We start from the raw sequence: 23709 nt of genomic DNA, 5'->3' as shown, positions 1-23709 counted from the left end.
TTGGACGTTTTAACTCTGTCCTTTAGTATATTTTAAAACTCAACAGGTAACAAAAATAAAACACAAATAGCTTTAAAATACTTTATTTCTCATATAATTTGTACGCTTCGCGCGAAGTTTCAAAATAATCGCTATACACTACATTATCTGTACAAGAAACAACTGTCAAGACGACAGATTATAAATGAGACGAAGACGCCACTGTTACTTCCACAAGGTTTTACCCTGATATTATACATATAATAACAAATATAATGAAATATTAGGGTCAGTAAAAATTAAGTCACAGGTTAAACATATCAACCCCTTCCCGCATAAACACACCCCTGTCACACAAATACAAAAAAAACACCACAAAATTTCGGTTTATTTTGTTTTCTAATAAAACAATTCAAATTTGTCAATCAATATTTTCTTATTAATTTTTATTTATTTGATTTAAATTTAATATTTCGCGAAACGACCCTCTTATCATACTTTGTAACCCCCTCTTAACCCTCTGACGTAATTTTTATCGACCCCTTACAATAAGGCTTGGTTGCCTTTAAATCGGCTGTACAGCCTACATTATCTTTGCCTCACGGACGCATATAAAAAACATATAAAAAGAAGATAAAAAAGCGCGCGCAAACAATTTAATGGCGTCGTGGGCGAACCTTAGTAACTTTTCAATAAAAATGTAGGTATTCTACGACAATATTAGAATCACAACGAGCGATAGGACGAGACGCTTAATTAAAAAATAATTATTTATAATATAGATAAATAACATGATACATAATTATAATAAATTGTATTTATCAAAAATATGGCGTCATAGGACGTTTGGCGGGAACAGTAGTAACATTTAGAACAATGTTTATTTTTTTATACCGGAGTGCGGAGGGTAATGTTCGAGCGTGTGTATGTATGTCTCATTCTTTGCCACGCTGCAGCACAAACGGCTTGACGGATTAACATATGAGGTGTCGTTGGATTCGTCTAAATTGTGGGAGTGACGTATCTCCATTACTTTACTTTTAAGTTTATTACTTTTTAAACAGTCAGGTTCTTTATAAAAGATTTAATTACAGGCTACCGGATGGTAGACACTCGTATGGACATCTGTAACTCCATATAAAGCAGGTGCCACCTGAAGCCGATCACACACGTCACTCCCGAACTAAAAAGATATTCAAAAATATCCCCCTACTGTTCCCGACAGACGCAAAATAGATCATTTTAGAACAGTTCTAAGTATTTTATTAAAATTAACGTTAACATGTTATTAATACTTGACAAAAACACTATTATGAGAAGACTACGTCACAACATATATAATCGTATTATTTCTCGAAAATAAAGTCCCATTTATACCTACAGACATAGAACGTGTTGTGTCAGACAAAATCTTTATCTTATATACAAAATTCTCGTGTCACAATGTTAGTTACCGTACTCCTCCGAAACGGCTTTACCGATTTTCAACAAATTTTATATGCATATTCAGTAGGTCTGAGAATCTGCTACTATCCATTTCTAAGTGATAAGGGTTGTTCACCCTTAACATTTTTTTATTTATATGGCAACACAACGTTTGCCGGGTCATTACGGAGGATATATTAATTGACCAAGTGTAAGTTGATCTCGCACACGGAGGGGACCTAATCAGAAAAGTTTTCATGTGCTTTTTATTTTTAGTATTTGTTATCATAGTAGCCATACAAATGAATGCATTGTGAAAATTTGAACTGTCTATATATTACGGTTCAATAGATAAAGTGAAAAACGTCGAAAACTAGCAGTTTTTTGTATGGCGACTCCATAAATATTTCCAGATTTTTATTTGTAATATTTGTTATTATAGCGGCCACCGTTTTACATACTTTGTATAAAAAGACTTGTTTTTTATCTATTACGGTTTGGGAAATAGAGCCCTGTGACAGACGGACAAACAGCGGAGGCTTAGTAATGGGATCCGTTTCTACCTTTCAGGCACGGAACCTGATAACGTTCATACACATTGTTTAATGATTTTGTTTTACCACAAACCATGTGAGAAGAACGATGTCTGTAGGTATATATGAACCATACAGTGCGCTCTCACGAAAGCATTTATTTGTAACGTAAAAATTAAATATTGTTACAACTTGTTTGATTGTTACAAAATGTTACAACTTGTATTATATTACACTCGCTGATGTAATGCTCAAACTTAAACATTACAAACAAATGTTTAACTAAAGAGCGTCTTCAGGGGTCATCTGTATAAAGCAAAAGCTAGAACCGGAATATTTTGATTTTCGCTCACATTAAAGGAAAAGTGAGAAATGAGTGGAAACTTCCCGCAACTCGCCAAGAGATGGCGACACTAGTTGCCTGAATCGCGCTATCGAAGTTTTCTCAACTTCTTGCGTATACAGGTTGAATTTTTCAAACGGGCCTTCAAGGCCGAATCCGAAACTATAAGGATTAGCGAAAAATGCTAAAAGGAGTTACGAGGCCAATTTTGATAAAAACTAAAACTGCATCAATACTTTTTTTAAATATGTTTTTCCCTAGCCGGGAATCGAACGAGTTCATTTTGAAAAAAAAGTACACCCTCTATATTATTCCACTATCTGATAGAGTTGCTTATAAGGATCAAATTCTGGGAAGTAATGATAAATGACAAACTAAAGGAGATTGTCGGACCACGGTACCCTAAGTACCACCTCGCCTGGTTGGGGAACATCCTGTGCCAAAAATAGTCATATTTCCTTTTTAAGTTACAATTCACAGATAACCCCTAAAACCAATATTACAATAATAAATAATTTGTATTATAGTGTTTATGTACAGAAACTTATTTTAAAGCGTGTACACATAGACGAAGTAAATAAATAGACCCTAAAATAATTTTAAACAAGGATAAAACTGCATTTCTACTAACAGACATGTATGGTAACAGACACATGTCGTGCCAGACAAAACAATATCTTTGTATATATTTTTTTATAATATAGCAGACGAGCATTCCACGTGATGGTAAGCTAGCTAGATGTATGGACATCTTTAATCAACCCCAGATAGGATTAGTTTCCTAACTAACATCGGCAACAGATACGCTACTAAGGACTAAGCTGGAACGCCTCGGATAAGTATGTCTCTTACCACACTTCAAACTAGAACTCAGCAGCGCTTAACACTGCTGCTAACAGAAATAGGTGTGACGGTGGTGCCGGAGTCGAACCACAGAGGGTTCTACCACTTTAATGTGTATGGACGTAGCTTCGGTAATGCGCCTGCACCGACACGGGCTGTACCTATTGTATAGAAAATATGATTTTGTCTGACATGACACATTCATTTCCTGTAGACATAACGCCGCGTCCACACGCTTGACATTCGCCGCAAAGTACAAACGTTTGTCTAAATTTCTTTAGTACAATTTGTTACACAAACCAATTCAAACAGTTTATCTACACTTTCGATTTGTGACTATTTGTCGAGGTTTGACAAGCGTGTGGATACGGCGTACAAAGGGCCTAATTCTGTAATATACGATTCTAGAAACAGGACACTGAAAGAATTATGAAAAATATGTTTTTTACTACATTAGTCAAATAGATATTAATATAAAGATACTATTACAAATATGTTTAATTTGACAACATTAAAAGTCAAACTATAGTGTCCTCCATTCTACGTTGTGTTCACCCATACCCATTATCAATATTCAATCCATCCAAAGTTTACCTACCAAAGATCTAAACGTGACAACTTGTAATATGCAGAAATTGACAAACGTTGATCTGCGGAAGAGAAAACAGTGGATAGATCGATTACTGATAATGGGCGTTACAGCAGTTACTACCATTTAAAGAGCCTATTTACTTCCTCTGTGCAACACTGACCACATATAAATTACAATCCCTCATTGCGTCCAATCCTAATTATTTTTCGAAAAATAAGCCATCCGTAAATCATGTCACACGTTACATTTGATTTCGACCCTAGTGACGTCACAACGCTGAAACCGTGACGTTACAAGGCCGATACCATGACGTCACAACGCTGAAACCGTGACGTTACAAGGCTGATACCATGACGTCACAACGCTGACCCCCTGTGACATCACATGCGGACTCCCCGTGACGTCACAACACTGTTTTTTGTAACGTCACAAGGCCGATGCTATGACGTCACAACGCTGATGTATCACGTCACACCTCTAACCCCTTGTGACGTCACGTGTCAAAGTACTTCACCCCTATGAAACGTATGACAAACTTACAAACGACATAATAATAACATACTATTATTATTATTATTATTATATTTTTAGACATTAAATAGAAATCTACATGAAATCGAAAATAATTTGTTTTACACAATATTTAACATTAATATGAAATAACATTTATTATTAAATATCTACACACATTTAAATATTACTACGTAGACCGCGCCTAATTAGGGCCGAAACGCACGTACGACACGACGTCGTTTCGCGTCACGGTGCGTTGTCGTGTCGTGGGTTACGACGTGCGTCTTAAAATACGACACAAGAAATAAATTTCTTATGGATAAGCTGTTTTTTGGAGTTTTTTCTCCATAACGAAACACCTTGCGAAGTGGTGGTAGATTACTGTCATTCAATAAGAGTTTTGTTAATAAACTACTTTGAATAAAGTATTTAATTATTTTTAAAAAATATAGGACTAACAGACGAGCATCTGTAATCAACCCCAGATACGATTAGATTCCTACCTGTGGTCGGCCACAGATGCACCGCTACCTTTAGGACTAAGCTGGAACGCCTCGGAAAAGTATGTCCCTCTTACCACACAAAAAAATTGATTTTGTAGTGTCGTGATTTCTACGTGTCGCAAATTCCCACGACACGACATCACATCGCGTCGCCTATGACGTCATATCGTACGTATATTTCAGCCCCTACTCACGAAGAATACATAAAACTTTGGTAATTCTACCATTACTACAGAGACAATGAATAATTACAATTACTGAGATAAAATGCATTCCCATAAGTTTTACGACTGGTATACTACATAAGCCAATAATATTGTTTAGTGCATAACTTGTAGAAATTTAAATAGCAAACGAGCATGCTGTCCACCTGATGGTAAGCTACTGCCCTACGGACATCTGTAATCAACCCCAGATAGGACAGTCCTACCTGAGGTCAGTGATGCTACTGACTGACTTGACTGATCGACGGCTGAGTGATTATTTGACTGATAAAACAGTGTGGTCTGAAGTAGCCCCAGCCCCACATGTACCATTAGGTTAAGTGACTTTGTGTAAACATTTTTTTTTTGTTGTGTGTGTTATGGAGTTTCTCCCGCCGCTTCGTCTCCATAACGAAACACCTTGTGAAGTGGTGGTAGTCGTATTGACATTCAAAAAGTGCTCTGTAAAGAACCTATTTTGAATTTTAAAAAAAATATTTTGATTTGATTGGACTAAGGAACACCTCGTATAAGTCTTCTTTACCACACCTCAAACCAGAACACACATTATTACTCTATAAGACACACTGCACTAATAACAGCAGTGTTAAGCGCTGCTGTGTCTGGTTTGAAGTGTGGTAAGAGACTTTGAGGCATTCCAGCTTAGTCGACAGTAGCACACCTGTGTCTGAACTCTGTTAGGAATCTAATCTTATCTGGGGTTGATTACAGCTGTTCATACGGCAGTAGCTTACCATCAGGTGGAGTATGCTCGTCTGCTACTCCCATATTATTAAAGAAAGATATAGATATGGTGCATATAACCACAAAGGGTCTCCTAACAATATCTTCATTCAAAAAGTTATTCACTAAACAATTTTCGACTAAAAATAACTATATTGATTATAAATAACATACACATAACTAACATTAATTATTTACAAGAATAAACAATAATTTTTAAAGTTTTATATTAAATATTTCAACATTTAGTTGGGATATTTCAATACTAGATTATTTTTTATAATATTCTATTATATTTTAAATAGTAGATTTTATCCCACTTTTGGGCGTGGGCTTCCTCTATACACGAGGGTAGTTACAAACTAACATTTATTTATTTATTTTTATATATAATTGAGTTATTCTCAAAAATCTACTTTTTAATATACATAATCTGAAATAATCGATTTATTATCATATAATTATTAAAATAGATATAATATTTCTTTTTATTCTAACAGAAATGTAACATCGATGACAGATAGATCAAGTTAAAATGACTGTGTTCTGCGTTTTTCATTATTAGATTGAATACATGATTAATATAATTATGTAACTTGTAAATATTGACAATAATATTAATAATTTAGACCAAAACTACAAATTTTACACTTTTAGAATTACAAAGACATAGGTGCTTCAATACTCAGTGATTTATGTACAAAAAACACTTTGAAAATACCAAAATATGCTATGCACGGACTCATGTTATCTTTAGGCAATTATTCTGCCACTGCTGGGCACGGGTCCCAGAATGAGGATTAGGCCATAGTCCACCGTGCTGGACAAGTGCGTACTGGTACACTTCACATACCTTTGAGAACTATTTTTTTAAATATTAGTCATATTGAGGACCAGCATGGTTGAGCGGTCACCATACTGGTCTGACACTAAGGGTTCCGGGTTCGATCCCAGGTCAAAAAGATGACGAAATGATGAATTTAGACATCAGTTCCGGGTCTGGGTGTTTGTGTATTCGTCTTTGTGTGTGTGTGTTCACGGCACACAGGGAACCCTAATGTGGGGCTGTGTTGAAAGCGTCTTTTTTTCGTCATTGTAATTCTAAAGATGCAAATCTATATATGTTTCAACATTTTCAACAATATGTATGGGTGTTTTCACACACATCTGTACAATCGATCCAAAACACCCATAGTATACTGCTGTAAGCCTAAACAATAAATTATGTTCTACACAACATTAATAAATAATACTCGATTTAGAAGAATCAATCAAATATTTTTGGCCATACTTAGACCGATTTGAACATATCTTTGTGATGCTTCGATACCAAATAACTTAGACCTTATTTAGTCACTGTCACGATACAATACTTTTCCACGATACACTTGTAGTATAGGCGTAGACTAATCTTAGTCACGTATGTCCCACCTCAGCATTAAGACTAACATTAGTCACATCTGTACAACAGCGACACTATCACATCACCACTTTAGCATAGACATTGACTAATTTTAGTCACGCATGTCCCGTCGCAGCATTAGGACTAACATTAGTCACATCTCGACAGTGACAACACTATCGCATAATCATCTTAATGATTGTTGCTATAACGCACTATTAGATTAACCCTAAAACACTTAGCTACTGCAGTTCATATTCACTCAACCCTACCACTGTTCACTGCTGTTATAGATGGTTGGTAGACCGATGCCACATATAATGATGGTTGTATGACCAATAAAACATATGCTTTATTGTAGTGGCCCTTAAGGAGTATTTACAGTTGTTTCAGGGCATTGGTATATCTAGGATTGTACCTTGTATTGGTCTATGTAGGTTAGTGGCTTCAGCATATCGATCTACCTTCCCACCTATCCGTCACTGCATACTCTATGCGGGGCGCTCTACATGTTTTGGGGTCTCTAAGCAATCCACCTTCCTCACACACAACACTATGGACACTGCTGAATGGGGGTCCTACATCGCTGTACACGCAAGTGTCTTCCCGACACTCATGTGCCTCTCCACACCACATACTCTGCTAGTACTGCGGACATCGGCCGTCCCAACACTGCCTACATATACTGCATTTGAGTGCGCATGCTACAACGCGGTGTGCAAGCGCACCGGCCGATCCGCACTCCCCCACTCCCCGTCACTTTGTATTCGAGTCGCTCCATGCTGTACTGCAGCATTTTACACTCCCTATTGCCTCGCCCCACACTCCGCATGCTACTAGCGTAACTGCTCTACACTCCCGACTCCCCACACTCCCATCACTACGCGTCCCACAGCGCGCAAACTTCCTACCCCTTCACTACGCGTCTCCCCACACTCCCCCACTATGCGTCACTCCACGTTCGAGAAGCTCGCGTAACTGCGGTGTTCAAAACTCCCAACAATCCACGCTTCCATAACTCCGCACCCCCCACGCTTCACTCCGTCATACCGCGCCCCCGCACAATCCCCCTCACTCCGCGTCCCCAGCGCTCCACCACATCACTGCACGCCCCGCGACACCCGCCATTACCCCCCGGCCACACACGCCCCCTCACTCCGCGTCCCTCAGCGCCTGGCGCACCAGCAGCCCCGGCACGTAGTCCGGGTCGCGCGCGTGTTGCAGCGCCGCGTGCATCCGCCGCAGCTGCTCCACGCACGAGGACCGCCGCTAGCATTGCGGGTACTCCGGCTCTAGGCGGCGAACGCGGACGCGCTGGCGGTAGTGGTACTCCTTGAGGTAGGCGCGCAGGCGAGCGGGGAGGGGTAGCTGCTCCACACCTGGAATACAATAAGGTAGATTAACATACTTGTTACATTATGTGGTAGAAATAAAATGGAGTGGTAGTAATAAAAAAAAGCAGTGATAAGTGGTTAAGAAACACTGGCCTCCCGAAGGGTCCGAGGTTTAAATCCTCTAATTTTTCAAATTAGAAATTAATTATCACTTGCTAAACGGTCAAGGAAAACATCGTGAGGAAACCTGCATACCTGAGAGATTTATAAAAAACTAGTTTTTGCCCGCGGCTTCGCCCGCGTTTTTTTTGGTCCAAAAGATCGATTCTCCGATAATAGATCTTAGATCGCCATCCCTAGTTCCCGTGGGATTTCCGGGATAAAAACTATCCTATGTCCGTTCTCGGGTCTCAGACTATTTTTGTACAAAATTTCATTAAAATCGGTTCAGTGGTTTAGGCGTGAAGAAGAGACAACCAGACAGACAGACAGACAGAGTTACTTTCGGATTTATAATATTAAGTAAGGATAATCTCAAAGGTATGTGAAGTCTACCAATACACACTTGTCCAGCGCGGTGGACTATGACCTAATCCTCATTCTGAGACCCGTGCCCAGTAGGACAGTGATGGGCTGATGATAATAACTAGATCATGGTTCTACCAACTATGATTTAGTTTATTTTGTTAATTCAGATATAAGTGATGAAGATAACATACCATCATACGTGGTGTGTGATACGATGACGGCCCTGGCGAGCTGCTGCAGGGTGAAGGGCTCGGCGCGCGGCAGCGGCGCCGTCAGCATCGGCTCGAAGAACATCACGCACGCGGGGTCCTGGGTTTGATACAAAAAAGCTTTACATTTATACTGATTTCTTTATTGGGTGAATTAATTTATTTACTTATTTATTATGTCAACTGATGTCTTTACGTGTGTATACAACATATACAGGGTGAATTTTCAAAGATGGCCTGGGTGGCGAAATCCGAAACTATACGGATTAGCGAAGAAAATCTGAAGAGTTATGAAGCCAATTTTGAAAAAACAAAACAACTTCGTCATTACTTTTTTTACAACCTCATTTTCTCTGACCGGGAATAGAACAATTTAGTTTTGAAAAAAAACCCTATATTATTCAACCAACGGATAGTGCCTTTTATAAGGATCTAATTTTGGAAATTGAGTGTCTATTCTGTTACTGCCGACTCATCATGTAATAATACGCGATGCGGTAACATTTGCAGTGTAGTGTTATAGTCCGCGCCAAACTTCTAGTCCTCTCCGAATATAGGAACGAGTCGCGTCGCAACAGCAAATTGTAGATATCAGCGGGACTGCAGCTCTACATTTGCACGCATCAACTTAACAGCGGACCAGAAGCTTGGCGCGGAGCACACCCACCTTGTAGTGCTCGATGAGCCCGGTGACAGTGTCCGCGGCGAACACGGCCGGGTCGTGCGAGTCGAAGCTGAACCGGTGCTGGTAGTGCTCGATGCGAGCGTGGAGCGAGCGGCCGTACTTGCGGAAGGAGACGGAGAACAGGTGCTCCTCTTGCGCTGAGTCGCGGAGGAGGAATGTGCCTGTGGAGGGAGATGAAGTAATCAGAATTAAAATCGAAATAATCACTGGCACATGCACACATTCGCAGACACAAGCACCCACTCTCTAGACGCACACATACATACACTCAAATTAAGCAACTGGCTCACTAGCATCAAAATAGAAGTAATAACTGCCACACACACACACACAGACACACGTAGACACACGTATTCATACATACACTCAAATTAAGCAAGTGGCACACTAGCATCGAAATCGTAGTAATTACTGACACATACACATACACTCACAGACACACTCTCTTAGACACATACATTCATATATACACTATAATTAAGTAACTGAGTATCATCAAGATAGAAACAATTACTGACACATATAAACACACACTCGCAGACAAACACACACGCACAAACACACTTTTCCAGACACACATTGATACATACACTCAAATTAAGCAAGTGGCTCACTAGCATCAAAATCAAAATAATTACTGACACACACTCCCTCAATCCAGACAAACGCACGCAGACACACATCTATCCATATTTCTACCTGTGCATAACAGCAGTGTTAAAGACTATAGTTTGAAGGGTATGGAAAGGCAGACATACTTTCCCGAGGCATTCCAATTTAGTCCATTAGGATAGCACCAAGTTAGGAGGGGACCAATTGTGCCACAGGAGTCTAAATTTAAATTTAATGGGACACTGATTTAAATTCTCTTTAAGGAAAGTCACTGAAGTCACCGAAGTTTTAAAAATTTTGTAGTTTTAAATGGGATACGCAAAGATACCACAAATTAATTACAATTAGACCAATTAAACCACAAAACACTCACCTTCAGGCTTATTATCAAGCAGACGTTCAGCCTCGTAGCGGTCCATCTTGCCCCAGTAGAACGAGCACGCTGTGATCTCTTGCAGATCTGGCACCAAGCAGTGGATGTAGTCCACCTGCGGACAGATAGATATCAGTGCGAATGTAGCACTATGTTCACTGAGGGGTACCTTCCCCACAACGCAGAGGCCTAAAGGGGTTAGAAGGTATAAGAAAGGGTTATGGGAAGGTAACTGGAAGAGAGGGTTAGGGAGGCAAAAGCTTAGAACTAAAGAAAATTATTCAGTTAGCAGAAATAGGTATTAATGTGGTAGAGGAAAGGGTCATTTAGGCTCAATTTACATTGCCGCGGAATGGAATGGAAGCGAATTTTTGCAAACAAATTCTACATAGCATGATGAACTTTATGTCAATTGTGTCAAAATAAATCCACAGACGGCGCCGACAGTCGTTTAGGGGAATTCTCGAGAATGCGCGAGGATTCCCCGGAAGACGCGCAACCTTTTTTTTGGCACTTTTTCATTATGCTATGCAGGATTTGTTTGCAAAAATTCGCTTCCATTCCATTCCGCGGCAATGTAAATTGAGCCTTAGTTAGGCGATAGAGTCCTCGAGGTAATAGGAGAGGGAGTTTAGTGAGATATAAGAAAGGGGGTAGAAGGGGTAATAATTACTCAGTTTGTTGTACACATAAAAGATAATAATTGACAGATATACAAAATTAGAACAATACAAAAAAATCGGTATTATTGCTAAATAGCGATTTCTTTCAGTATTACCTTATAGTGTCGTGTTAAAATTATGATGTATAAAATTTATTAAGGGGGTAAGGGGATATATAAGTCGAAGGGGGGTAGGGGGAAAGGGGGTAACGACGTGGAAGAGGGGTAAGAAAACATAAGAAAGGAGTAAGGAGGCAGAAGGGGTTTAAAAAGCTATTGAGGTAGCAGGATAAATTCATTGAGGCTAAGGAAAGAGGGCTATTGACATAGATAAAGGGAGGAGGGTGGTTGTAATAAGTTAAAGGGGGGATGACGAGCTTGAAGGGGGGTAAGGAGAAAGGCGATAATGAAGTAGGAGGGCAAAGAGGGTAAGAAAGTAGAAGGGAATAAGGTCTTCCATGTAAAGGTAAGGGGGTAACAGAGGGGCGTGATACAGACCTGCGGTAAGGACGTAGAAAGGCTTAATATAAGGGTGGTAAGGAGGTACAAGGGCAATAAGGGTGAATACGGGGGTAAGGTCGAGAAGTCTAGTGGTATATAAGGGTGGTAAGGGGGTAAAGGGGTATGTTACGTACCTGCGTGTGGACTTTGGCCGGCGGCGGGAAGAACGCTGGGGGATTCGGCTGCGGCGCCGGTAAAGACGGCGCTCGGAGCAACAGGGCTCTTAGCTCACCACCGCACACAACCTGGAAAGAACAATATTATTCATCTTCATTCACATAAAACATTGCAAAAAAAACCTGATAAAAATTTATAACTCAAAGCAAAACTGACTATTCCAAACATTTAATAGAGAAAGTAATGAGGGACGTGGAAGATAGCAGAGCCCTCCGGTGGTTATACTCCGGCGGCACCACCGTCACACCTATTTCTTTTACAACAGCAGTGTTAAAGGCCGCTGTGTTCTGGTTTGAAGAGTTGTAAGAGAGACATACTTATCCAAGACATTTCATGCTCAGGGGCGCATCTGTGGCCAACCTCAAGCAGGAGTCTAACCTTATCTAGGATTGACTACAAAGGTCTATGGGGGCAGCAGCCAGCATCAGTAACCTGCATGCTCTTCTGCTACTCCTATATTATAAAATAATATACTAAAACATTACCTGAAAGTGTGGATGCAGTCGGATGGAGCCATCGTTCTGCTGCGTCAGCTCGCTCCTGCGGCTGTCCTGGGAGGACTCACCCTCACTGCAACACCACATTTGCGTTTTAAAACATTTTTGTGACGTCACTATTACTTGTATTAGAGGCCAGACTGTTAATTTTTGAATGAAGATATTTGATTTAAAATACGTTTGTGTGGACCTTAGGCTGATAGATGGATATATGTTACACGTGTAACTAATAAAATAATATTATGTGTTACATATACGAAGACGGGATCGCGGGATTCAAAGGGCACGGGACCGGTTGGAGTAGCGCCGATTAGGTGAGGCCTATGTCCACTGTAGTGTATTAGTAAGTACCCTCATAATTAGACACTAAACATAGATACGAGTACTAGTATGATGTGCGGTAGTGGTGCGCATCTGGCGACATCGAGTTAGCTGTCAGTTGGTCTGGTACGTCACTCTTAGTGTGGACGCCGTGCGGGTAGGACAGTAGTGAACCGATTGGTATTATATTTGTACTAACCGAACCAGTACATCCACCAAGGCAGATCGATTGAGGGATATGTGTTACGCTAATAAAATAATAATTATTATATGTTACATCGCCAAAGATACATTCCGGTTTGATTTCCCAAAAGCACCAATACAATCATAACCTAAATAATATAGATCTAGGGAGTTTTATAAAACATAGCTAAGAAAATATAAAAAAATATAAAATATTCCCAAAATTTTCCACAATTAAAAAATAACACCTCTACAATAGCGCCATCTAACGGCATACACGACAAAAACAAAAATTAATCAAAATCATTAAGAAAAAAATTGTGAGCCGTCACGGGACGCCTGGCAGATGTGAAACATCGACATTATTTTGTAAAAGTAATATGCAGAAAAGAACATATTGTGATAGGAACTAAATATGTCATAATGATAAAATAAAATATTACGATTTTTTTCCAGATAACGATGACTATTTATTGAATAAACATTTATTTTCATTAAATACAAAAATTTACGAATTTATTTCAAATCGTGACTACTTAATTCATTTAATCAGTGACTTCGGTAATAGTTATTGCGCATGGCGACGCGTCGCCACACCGTACACACTACTGCATATAGACTGTATATATATATATATATCATCGTATAGCGTGGCGTCGCCACGGCATGCGTCGCCATGCCAGAAATCGGTTTTACGTGCGGCTATAGATGTTTCACATCAAAAATAATCAAAATGTATACTCACGGTCGAGGAGCAACGGATAACACGTACACCTCAGCGGGCTCGTCCCTCGTTGTATCCGTTTCTGTCGTATAACAAATAACATAGAATTAGAAATAAAAGTGAGGTCACATTATATTATAGAAATTCACAGAAAAATAGTTTAAACATGTCGTTAAACAAACGAAAAGCTTACTATAAACTAAGTGATTATTTGCCTGATAAAACGGTGTGGTCTGAAGTAGCTCCAGCTCCACATGTACCATTAGGTTAAGTTTAACATTGTAGGTAAAATTTATTTTTTAAAAGATGTGTGTTATGGAGTTTCTTTCGCCGCTTCTTCTCCACAACTAAATACCTTGTGATATGGCGGTAGATGAATTGATATTCAAAAAGAGTTCTGTAAAGAATCTAGTTTGAATAAAAAAAAAAGTGATTTGATTTGATTACAAGGCACCTGTTCAGGTAAGTCTACGCAGGTACACCGGGCTGTGTGTGAGAATACACCTGTGCATCTTGCAGTTTGAACCTAAACTAACCGAACAGATCAAAAATCAATTACAGTGTAAACTCTTTGTAACGTCATTCTCTATAACGAAAAACTCTCTATAACGTACAAATAAGTTCAACTGATTGGTTTACATTAAAACCCATACATTGATTCACTCTTTATAACGCAACAGTCACTCTCTATTACGAAGAAATACGTTCATATTTAGACGAGAACAATATTTTTACACTGGAATTGTTTTATAAGCAGCTAAAAAAGTAACCTTTTGAGGTGCCGAAAGTTTTAAGAAAGATTACGGGGTTCATAAACGGACGTTTCGCTTTTGTTCTTGTTATTTGCCTTAACACGTGTGCCATTATTCTTAGATTACATTGTCTGCAGGAATTTGTCTGTCTAAGTTACTATACATACCATGGTCACCTATCGCGTATTATCAGTTGTAAATCAACTTTGAAATTGTCAAGATGGCCAGTAAGCATTAAAGAAACGAAAAAGTGTGACAGAAATGATTGCAATTGGTTTTGGGTTGATTTTTTCTCCTCCCTCCCTATAACGAAAACTCTCTATAACGAATAAATATGCTCGGTCCCTTGAAATTCGTTATAAAGAGTTTACACTGTATTTCCATCGCCAACGCTACAGGACTGAACACAGTACGGTACCCCAACGTCCCCTGCTACCCACGTGGAGTTGATATGTAGAGGCAAACCTGCGCAGATATGCCATCAAATCAAATAATCTCATTTATTCCAAATGGATTCATATAGAATCCTTTTTGAAAGTCAACAAACTACCACCGCTTCGGAAGATGTGTCTCTATGGAGAGGAAGCGGCGTAAGAAACTTCAAATCCATATACTGGCCGGTAGACCGTAGCGTGTGTGGCTTACATGACTCACCTGTGTTGATTACAATCCTGTCCAGCTCCCGCCTGAGGTCCCTTGCGCCCAGCGTGAGGACTGCTGCGAGTCTGCAAATAACATAAAAAACATTATTTACGAATAATATGCACCTCTAAATATTAATATTTATGGAACCACATTTCAAAATATGGTCCTTCAAACAGAATTTATACAGACATCAGAATTTCTGCTTCGTTACAGCCATGTAATGCTGTATGGTTTGAAGTTTTCTTTTTTATAATATAGGAGTAGCAGACGAGCATGCAGTCCACCTGATGGTAAGTGGCTACTGCCGCCCATGGACATCTGTAATCAACCTCAGACAGAATTAGACATTCCTACCTGAGGTCGGCCACAGATGCGCCGCTACCCCTGAGGACTAAGCTGGAACGCCTCGGGAAGGTATGTCTCCCTTACCACACTCCAAACCGGAACACAGCAGCGCCTAACACTGCTGTTATAACAGAAATAGGTGTGGCGGTGGTGCCGCCGGAGTCGAACCACAAAGGGTTCTACCACCTCTAAGTTGAAGTGTAGTAATGTTGACACGCAAGACGTTCCAGATTAATCAACAAGGGTAACATTTGCCACCCTTGCGCCCAATCATACATAAAACATACATAATATATATATTTTTTGTAATATAATCTTGTTGAATCAAATTGAATGTAATTTATTAACAGACAATTATTTTTTTGAATAGCTTACCCGCCAGATGTACTGTGACCGACGCTATGAACCCAATTAATTGATCCAGAGGGTGGCAGCATTAAAATAATATATTATAATAAATAAAATAAGATATCTTATTAAATTAAGATATATTATTGAATACTAAATTATAAGTACTATAGCCATGCAGTGATAGCCTAGTGGTTAAGAAACTCCGCCTCTCGATCGAGGGGTCCGAGGTTCAAATCCCAGGCACGCACCTCTGATTTTTCAAAGTTATGTGCGTATTAGAAATTAATTATCACTTACAAAACGGTGAAGGAAAACATCGTGAGGAAACCTGCATCCCTGAGAGATTTATAAAAAAAAATCTCAAAGGTATGTGAAGTCTACCAATTCGCACTTGGCCAGCGCGGTGGACTATGGCCTAATCCTTCTCGTTATGAGAGGAGACCCGTGCCCAGCAGTGGGACAAAGGGTTGATGATGAAAGCCATGGCTGTAGCCAGAGAAAGAGATATTTAAAGGTCCCCCGCTAACCCCTAAATGGTGGTGAATCGTTAAAGTCCAGATCTCATATTCAACTTCGCTGTCCTTATATAGCGGGTCCAGACTCCCTTTACCAATAGCATCTTTGCTAAGAAATTTCAGAATACTCTTTCTTAACCCCACCTCCACCCTCAGCCCAACGGACCCTTTACTGACATCAACAACGCCAATACGGTGGGGTCACTTAACAAACATTATCTATACACAACCCATCCTTGCTTAATTCAGTAACATTCCCCACAGCACCTGTACATAACACCGAGGGTATTTCCCAGTATCTCACCTGTCATCGCTGACTCTCCTGTAAGCGGTGCACACGCAGGGCGCAGGCGGTCGTCGCCAGCGGCGTCGACGGCACGCACACTCACGGTTGTTCCATCTGGAAACATTAACAGGGTCAAAGGGTTACAGGATTTCTTTTTACCCCCACTGTGGAGGGTCATGTCTTTCGATGTATGTATGTATGTATGTCTCATACAGATCAAATGGCTCCAGGGATTTTATCATGTGAGGTGTCATTGGGCCAATGGGTTTGTCTACATTCTGGGATTGACATTTAGTATATTTATAAGATGACGTGTTTTTTTTATACTCCTTTTTTATATTACTTGTAAGTTTTTGTTCTTAGTAAGTGAATCTTTTGTAATTCTAAAGAGAAATAATAAAGATCTTAAACCATATATTAATTATCTGGTTATATGAGTATCTGGTTAAAGGACCATGCAGTTTACCTGATGGTAAGATTGCCGCTTCTATATGCTGCTGTATTCAACCCCTGATAAATTGCTACCCGTGAATGCTAAATAAAAATGTATTTCCCTAGCGCACACTTCAACAGATCACAGGAGTGCTACATTGTTCTTAGAAGCCACAAATAGAAGTCTATGGTTCAACCGAAGTCGTGCCACGAAGTGTTCTACGTCCATTTGATTACTAAGATCTAATGGAAGAACTTTTTGTCGATGCGAGTTTCAGTACCTTTCACCACAAATGTGCCAGGTTGCTATGGATATGTGTAAAATCTACCCAAAGATTACCATTCGTCACTGCTACCAATAAAATTTAAATCTAAGATTTCAAATCTACATTTGAAACACATCCATAGCCCCAACTCAGAGAGATCTCTTCGAAGGCACATGTAATATAAACTTATTTACTTAACAATAAGTGTTTATCAATATAAACAAGAGAGATTCTATAAGTTTTCAAGTTTCTACAAGAGATACCTTGGAGATATCACAAACTCTCATCACATCTTGGCCCACATGTTGCTACTACCCACCTGTCGGTAACAGCGCTGACATATCTGTGGACACTGCTCGGCGACTCCGCGTACCGACGACGTTCCCAGGCACCACAGCCACAGGAACACTCGCCACCCACCGGCGTGGGGGTACCTGCAACCGTACCACGTGGCAAATAATCATGCAGTCCATTTGATGGTATGTGGCAGTGCCGTATGGTGATGTGTAATCAAATCAAATCAAATATAATTTATTGTGGAACATGGGTACATGGTACATGGTACAAACATTTTTTTTTGAGTACAACATATTTTTACACATTTTAAACATTTTTTTTCCGCCACAGGTGGGCATACAATAATTGTACAATAAAATATAAGTAGCAAATCAAGAAATAATATTAATTACAACAATAGAAATATAATGTAAGCAACACTATAGTTCAGAGTATGAAAACATAATGGCAAATAGGCAAGCAGTTCACTTTGTTTTTGTTATAATATAAGAGTAGCAGACGAGCATGCAGCCCACCTGATGGTAAGTGGCCACTGCCGCCCATGGACATATATAATCAACCCCAGATAGGATTAGATATTCCTACCTGAGGTCGGCCATAGATGCGCTGCTACCCCTGAGGACGAAGTTGGAACGCCTCCAATAAGTATGTCTCCCTTACCGCACCCTTCAAACCAGAACACAGCAGCGCTGGACACTGCTGTTGTTAGACAGAAATAGGTGGGACGGTGGTGTCGCCGGAGTCGAACCACAAAGGGTTCTACCACCTTCATAATAATGCCTCATGCAAATATTTCCTAGTCTCCTACCATACCCTTCAAACTTTATAACATCAGTGCGACACTGTTATCATAAGGCAGAAATTGATGTAACCATACTTTGGGAGTCGACCCACAAAAGATTGTAGCACTTTTCGACTATTTCCATCAGATATTCACTGCTTTAATAACATATGTATCATTGTGAACTAGATAAGTCTTATCACTTTAATAAAGATTACAAACTGTTACAAAACGACTCACTCTTCCTAGAATTCTGCTGCCCCATTTTCAGCTATCTTATCTGGCACTATGAGAGGTTCGACCAGCGAACTACCATCTGAAAAAGAATTTGGCATTTAATCATAAACGGTAACAGACAATGTTTTTTTTTGGGAGTATTAGATGAGCATGCGGTCCACCTGATGGTAAGTGGCTACTGCCGTATGGACATCTGTTATCAACACCAGATAGGATTAAATATTCCTACCTGAGATCGGCCACAGATGCGCCCGTCAGGGGTAGCCCCTGAGGACTAAGCTGGAGCGCTTGGAAATGTGGCATACATTCCCATACATTTACCATACCCTTTAAACCAGAAAACAGGACTTAATGATGCTGTTATGAAGCAGAAATAAATGTGGCGGTGGTGCCACCGGACTCAAACCACAAAGGGTTCTATCACCTTTAAAAGTTATGAGGAATATAGGTAAGGGGTCACTCATTAATTAGATAGGGATGATTTTGGCAATTTCTGACCCTCTGTGACTGTCTGTGGTCAGACGCCTATATTTATCCCTCAGGAACGGTACTATATTCGGGATAAAAGTACCCTATGTCCTTTTCTGAAGCTTTGAAAATGTACTTGTATGTACAAAATGTCATCACAATCAGTTACGTAGCTAAGGCGTGAAAGTGTAACAAACAAACAAACACACATTCGCATTTACGCTTTCTACACTCACACAGCCCCACACTAGGATTCCCTGTATCGTGGATGCTATGGACATACGCAGAGACAATACACAAACACCCAGACCCAGAAACAGAAACGTAAATTCATTTAGAAATCTGTCTGGCCGGGGATCGAACCCGGGACTCTGCGCGTCAGACCGGTATGGTGACCGCTCCGCCAGGCGGGTCGGTTATTCATAATATTAGTTACGTCTGACGCTTAAACAGTTCCGGGTTCGATGCACGTACATACAAATATTTGAATGATGAATTTGGAAATTTGTTCTTGGTCATAATATACGAGTAAGAGACAAGCATGCAGTCCACCTGATAGTTAGTGACTACTGCCGTGTCAACATGTGTAAACAAACCCAGACAAGGTTAGACTCCTATCTGAGTTCAGCCACAGATGTTGCTTCCCTTGTGGATCTGGACACAGTGTACGGATAAGAAGTTACATACGTAAACAAACCCAGACAAGGTTAGACTCCTATCTGAGTTCAGCCACAGATGTTGCTTCCCTTGTGGATCCGGACACAGTGTATGGATAAGAAGTTACACACACACACACATCACATCTACCACACAAAAGTGATGTTCCAACATTTTCAAAACAATTAACAGTGTCACTACCCAATTAAAATTAATTAACGAGTCGTTACACACTTCAATGAATTTGTACCATTTTTAAAACGACTAATTGGCACCAATTATAACAATTCTCGCTAGTTAAGTGGTCATGTCAGTACAAAACTGTTGTTGTAACGAAACAATTGTTAAGTATGAGTTTCCTGGCACTAAATTGATCGCTTAAAATGTTCGCCTAATTCTAGTGATAGGCTAGTTGTCTAAACTTAACATTAATGGGGGATGTAAGGTTTGAATCCAGATGGACTCTTATTTTTAACACGCTTTTACTAGCTTGGGTTGTATGTATGTATGTAGGTATGTATGTAACTAAGTAACGGAATCTATGAACCCGATTTCTATCCACATTGAATGTTCAGTGAAGAACTACCAAAAACCGATGACAATACACGATTTTAATAAATTTGTACCATTGTCCTTATTCAAAATAATGTGCATATTAGAAATTAATTACGACATTGAAGGAAAACATTGTTAGATAACCATACGTTGGTTACCTGAGATATATTGGAAAAAAAGTTCTCAAATGAATGTTGAGTCTACAATACGCACTTGTCCAGCACGGTGGACTATGGCCTAATCTTCATTCTTCTGGGAGGAGACCCGTGCCCAGCAGCGGGACAGTGATGTATTGACAGTGACTCTAAAGCCAGAAGTTGTCAAACCAATTTGTCATATGGAACTATAATAATAAGTCAATTAATATTCAAACTAATTAAATTTATATTATTTAACGATAAGATAACAATAATCGAATTATTTTATGTTAAGCAGTTACAGTCTGGTGGTAGATCTTTAAATTTCCCATTAGCAGTCCAGGGTTCAAATCCCTTTGCCCCCTGGGCGAAAATTATACACTCCTTAATCAGAAGAACCCATTTGTCAACAAGAATTTTCAAAAAGTATTCAAGTAAGACCTTAGTAGACTAACAAATTTCCACAATCCTCAAACTCACAGCCCCACATTAGGATTTTCTGTGTCGTGGATGCCATTGACACACAAAGACGAATACACAAACACAGAGACCCAGTGTGATCTAAATTCATCATTTAAATGTGTCTGGCTGGGGATCGAACCTGGAACCCTTTGCCCATCAGTCTGGCATGTTGACTGCTCCACCAAGCGGGTGGCTCCACCAACAAAATAACAAAATTGTTGTTTTAGTATTTTACGACCCCCTTGATACAACTAAACTTAGTCATGCCCACTGTAACAGCTATAGTTACAAAAGTTACAAAAGTAGACCCTTTGAAAAACATCTCAAGATTGTCCAACAATACATACACACTTACAGTCATCGCTACAAATGTTTAGTCATGTGTGATTAAATCAACATGATTCATACAATTGTTTGTACCTAGAGACTTCATACGAGACGCCAACACATTAATTTAAAGGATTTGAGTCCGGCTTCCTTTAATTTTGAGTTATTTCACGTTAAGTTTGTAAACAAATCATTTGTATTGTAGTATGACTGTATGCAAATTGTATTGTATGAACTTGACTCATATTTATGGAAATCCAATAATTACATGAGGTATTTAGGGTAGGAGGGCGGCGAGTAAACAAGCATGCCGACAAGAACTAGATACAGTTCATGCCAAACTTCTTGTCCGCTCTGAAGTTGTTGCGCGCAGGTGTAGTCAGAGAGCCAATGCGGTCAAACACAGCTACAAACATATACTCCGTAGCAAAGGTAAGGGCACACTAACTGCTCTACGCAACCATGGGTGAAAGCGGAGAGCAGGCAGCGGATGAATGCCAAGGGGGTCCTGCGCTGTGTTCGTCCCACTAATATCTATAATTTGTTATGACACAACTCGTTTCTATATTCTGAACGGATTAGAACTTTGGCAAGGATCTCATATCAGTCAGCCAGCATCCACACCTTACCACCAAAAGGCAGTATACTAAAAAAGTGTAGCGGTAGTACCTCCCCGGTTGAACCTTACTGGTTCTACCACCTTCCAAATAAAAGAACTGGGCATCTCAAGTCAGGCAATTGGGGTACATTTTCAAAGCCACTAACATTTTCAAGTTAAGTATTCATTTAAAGTTTTGTCAAAATCTTGAGTTTTTATAATATAGGAGTAGCAGATGAGCATGCAGTCCACCTGATGGTAAGTGGCTACTGTCGCATGGACATCTGTATTCAACTCCAGATAGGATTACATATTCCTACCTGAGGTCGGCCACAAATGCGCCCCTACCCCTGAGGACTAAGCTGGAATGCCTCGGAAAATAATATTTTGAGTTTTTCAAAAACAAAGTTCCTTAAGATTTCTGAAGACTGCACTTGGCCAACGCAGTGGACTTAGACTCAAGTAGTGATGCCGCTCGATATACTACTATTGATAGACTATCCATGGTCTATCAATCACACTCTGAGAGGCGACCTATGCCCAGCAGTGGGACAGTAATGGATTTATAATACAGCCTAGGTAAAAAAAGTAGCTTTAATCATTAGTTTTAATATTAATTAATTTATCATTATAATTATTATGTGAACAATTGGTCATGACTTACTAGAGACCTAGGTTCAATTCCTAACACTGCTTTTTATTTCATAATATTTTAAAACTGATATTTACATATTAAATGTCTTGAACAAGTATTGACAGGTTCAATAACCCCAACTTTGACCTTTATGATACACATTCACACATTTACATTATTTATACGTTCTATTATTACCAAGTGCCGACAAATACGCAGACAGTTATGCGAAAATGCAAAAGAAAATATACTAGACCTAAAAATAGGAACACTATTTATTGCTAATTAGTGTCAGCCATCTTGAAATCGAATGCACACTAGACGAAAGTGCATTCGAAATTTAAATTTATTATTTACTTACGTCTGCTTATTTTGTTCAACGATGCGTCGTAAATGTTCGATTTCGTTTAATTTTAAATAAATAATTATTACACTTCGTTTTTTTTATTTAAACCATTCGGTTTTTATTTTCACTTGGAAACGAAATTCATCACACTTTCTCACTGCATTTACACAATTATGCGCAATATACAAGAATTATACTCTTTTAATAAGAGTAAATTATATTTCCTTCCAATAAATAATACGCACTTGTAAAACACAGTTCCTTTGTCGGTGTGACATTTTGTTTGGAACGTTCCTTTCTATTAATCTATTTCATGGTTCGTCTTGGTTATTGCTTATTGCGTTTTCAATTTGATGATTTGTTTTAAAAACCAGAGTTTCAAAAAAGATGTCAAGAAATTACATTACATGTGACATTTTTAACTGAAATAATAATTACTTAAAACGATTAAAATGTAAAATTTATGAAAAGTATTTTTCAAAATATTTGTACTATGTCAAAATGCAGTCATACTTACAGCAACTGCGTATAATGGAACGTCATTTATATATTTTTTTTAAATCCATATAGACAAAGAAACCCATTCACGGTGCCTTTGTACGTATTATAGTTGAAAAAATTAATGATCCAAACCATAAAAATATGTTGAATTATTCGTAAATGTTTTATTTTGTAATTTCAGTGAGTAAAACAAAAAATTGTGTGAAAAAAAGCAAACTAATTTGAAAAAATA

General features: G+C 39.2%; 1 protein-coding gene across 2 annotated transcripts; it reads right to left on the bottom strand.

The window, feature by feature from the left end:
- Positions 1-5327: 5327 nt before the first annotated feature.
- On the bottom strand, positions 5328-23260 carry SOCS5 (suppressor of cytokine signaling 5). 2 transcript variants are annotated; one of them, XM_073087071.1, is made up of 13 exons: positions 22992-23260; positions 18796-18871; positions 17797-17911; positions 16798-16893; positions 16003-16026; positions 15292-15362; positions 13907-13967; positions 12646-12730; positions 12118-12228; positions 10822-10936; positions 9819-9997; positions 9134-9251; positions 5328-8459 (listed from the first exon to the last, which is right to left on the bottom strand). In XM_073087071.1, exons 2-13 carry the CDS (start codon positions 18818-18820, stop codon positions 8350-8352), a joined length of 1110 nt encoding a protein of 369 aa, XP_072943172.1. In that variant the 5' UTR covers positions 18821-18871; positions 22992-23260; the 3' UTR covers positions 5328-8349. The 2 variants fall into 2 exon arrangements, with proteins under 2 accessions (XP_072943172.1, XP_072943173.1); XM_073087072.1 differs by lacking the exon at positions 16003-16026.
- Positions 23261-23709: the final 449 nt, after the last annotated feature.

This window comes from Epargyreus clarus, unplaced genomic scaffold (genome assembly GCF_041222505.1).
Source record: "Epargyreus clarus isolate Ecla_fem2 unplaced genomic scaffold, WU_Ecla_fem_2.2 ptg000025l, whole genome shotgun sequence".
Taxonomy (NCBI): domain Eukaryota; kingdom Metazoa; phylum Arthropoda; class Insecta; order Lepidoptera; family Hesperiidae; genus Epargyreus; species Epargyreus clarus.
The sequence above is the reverse complement of the archived record's forward strand: the minus strand, read 5'-3'. Positions and strand labels throughout refer to the sequence as shown.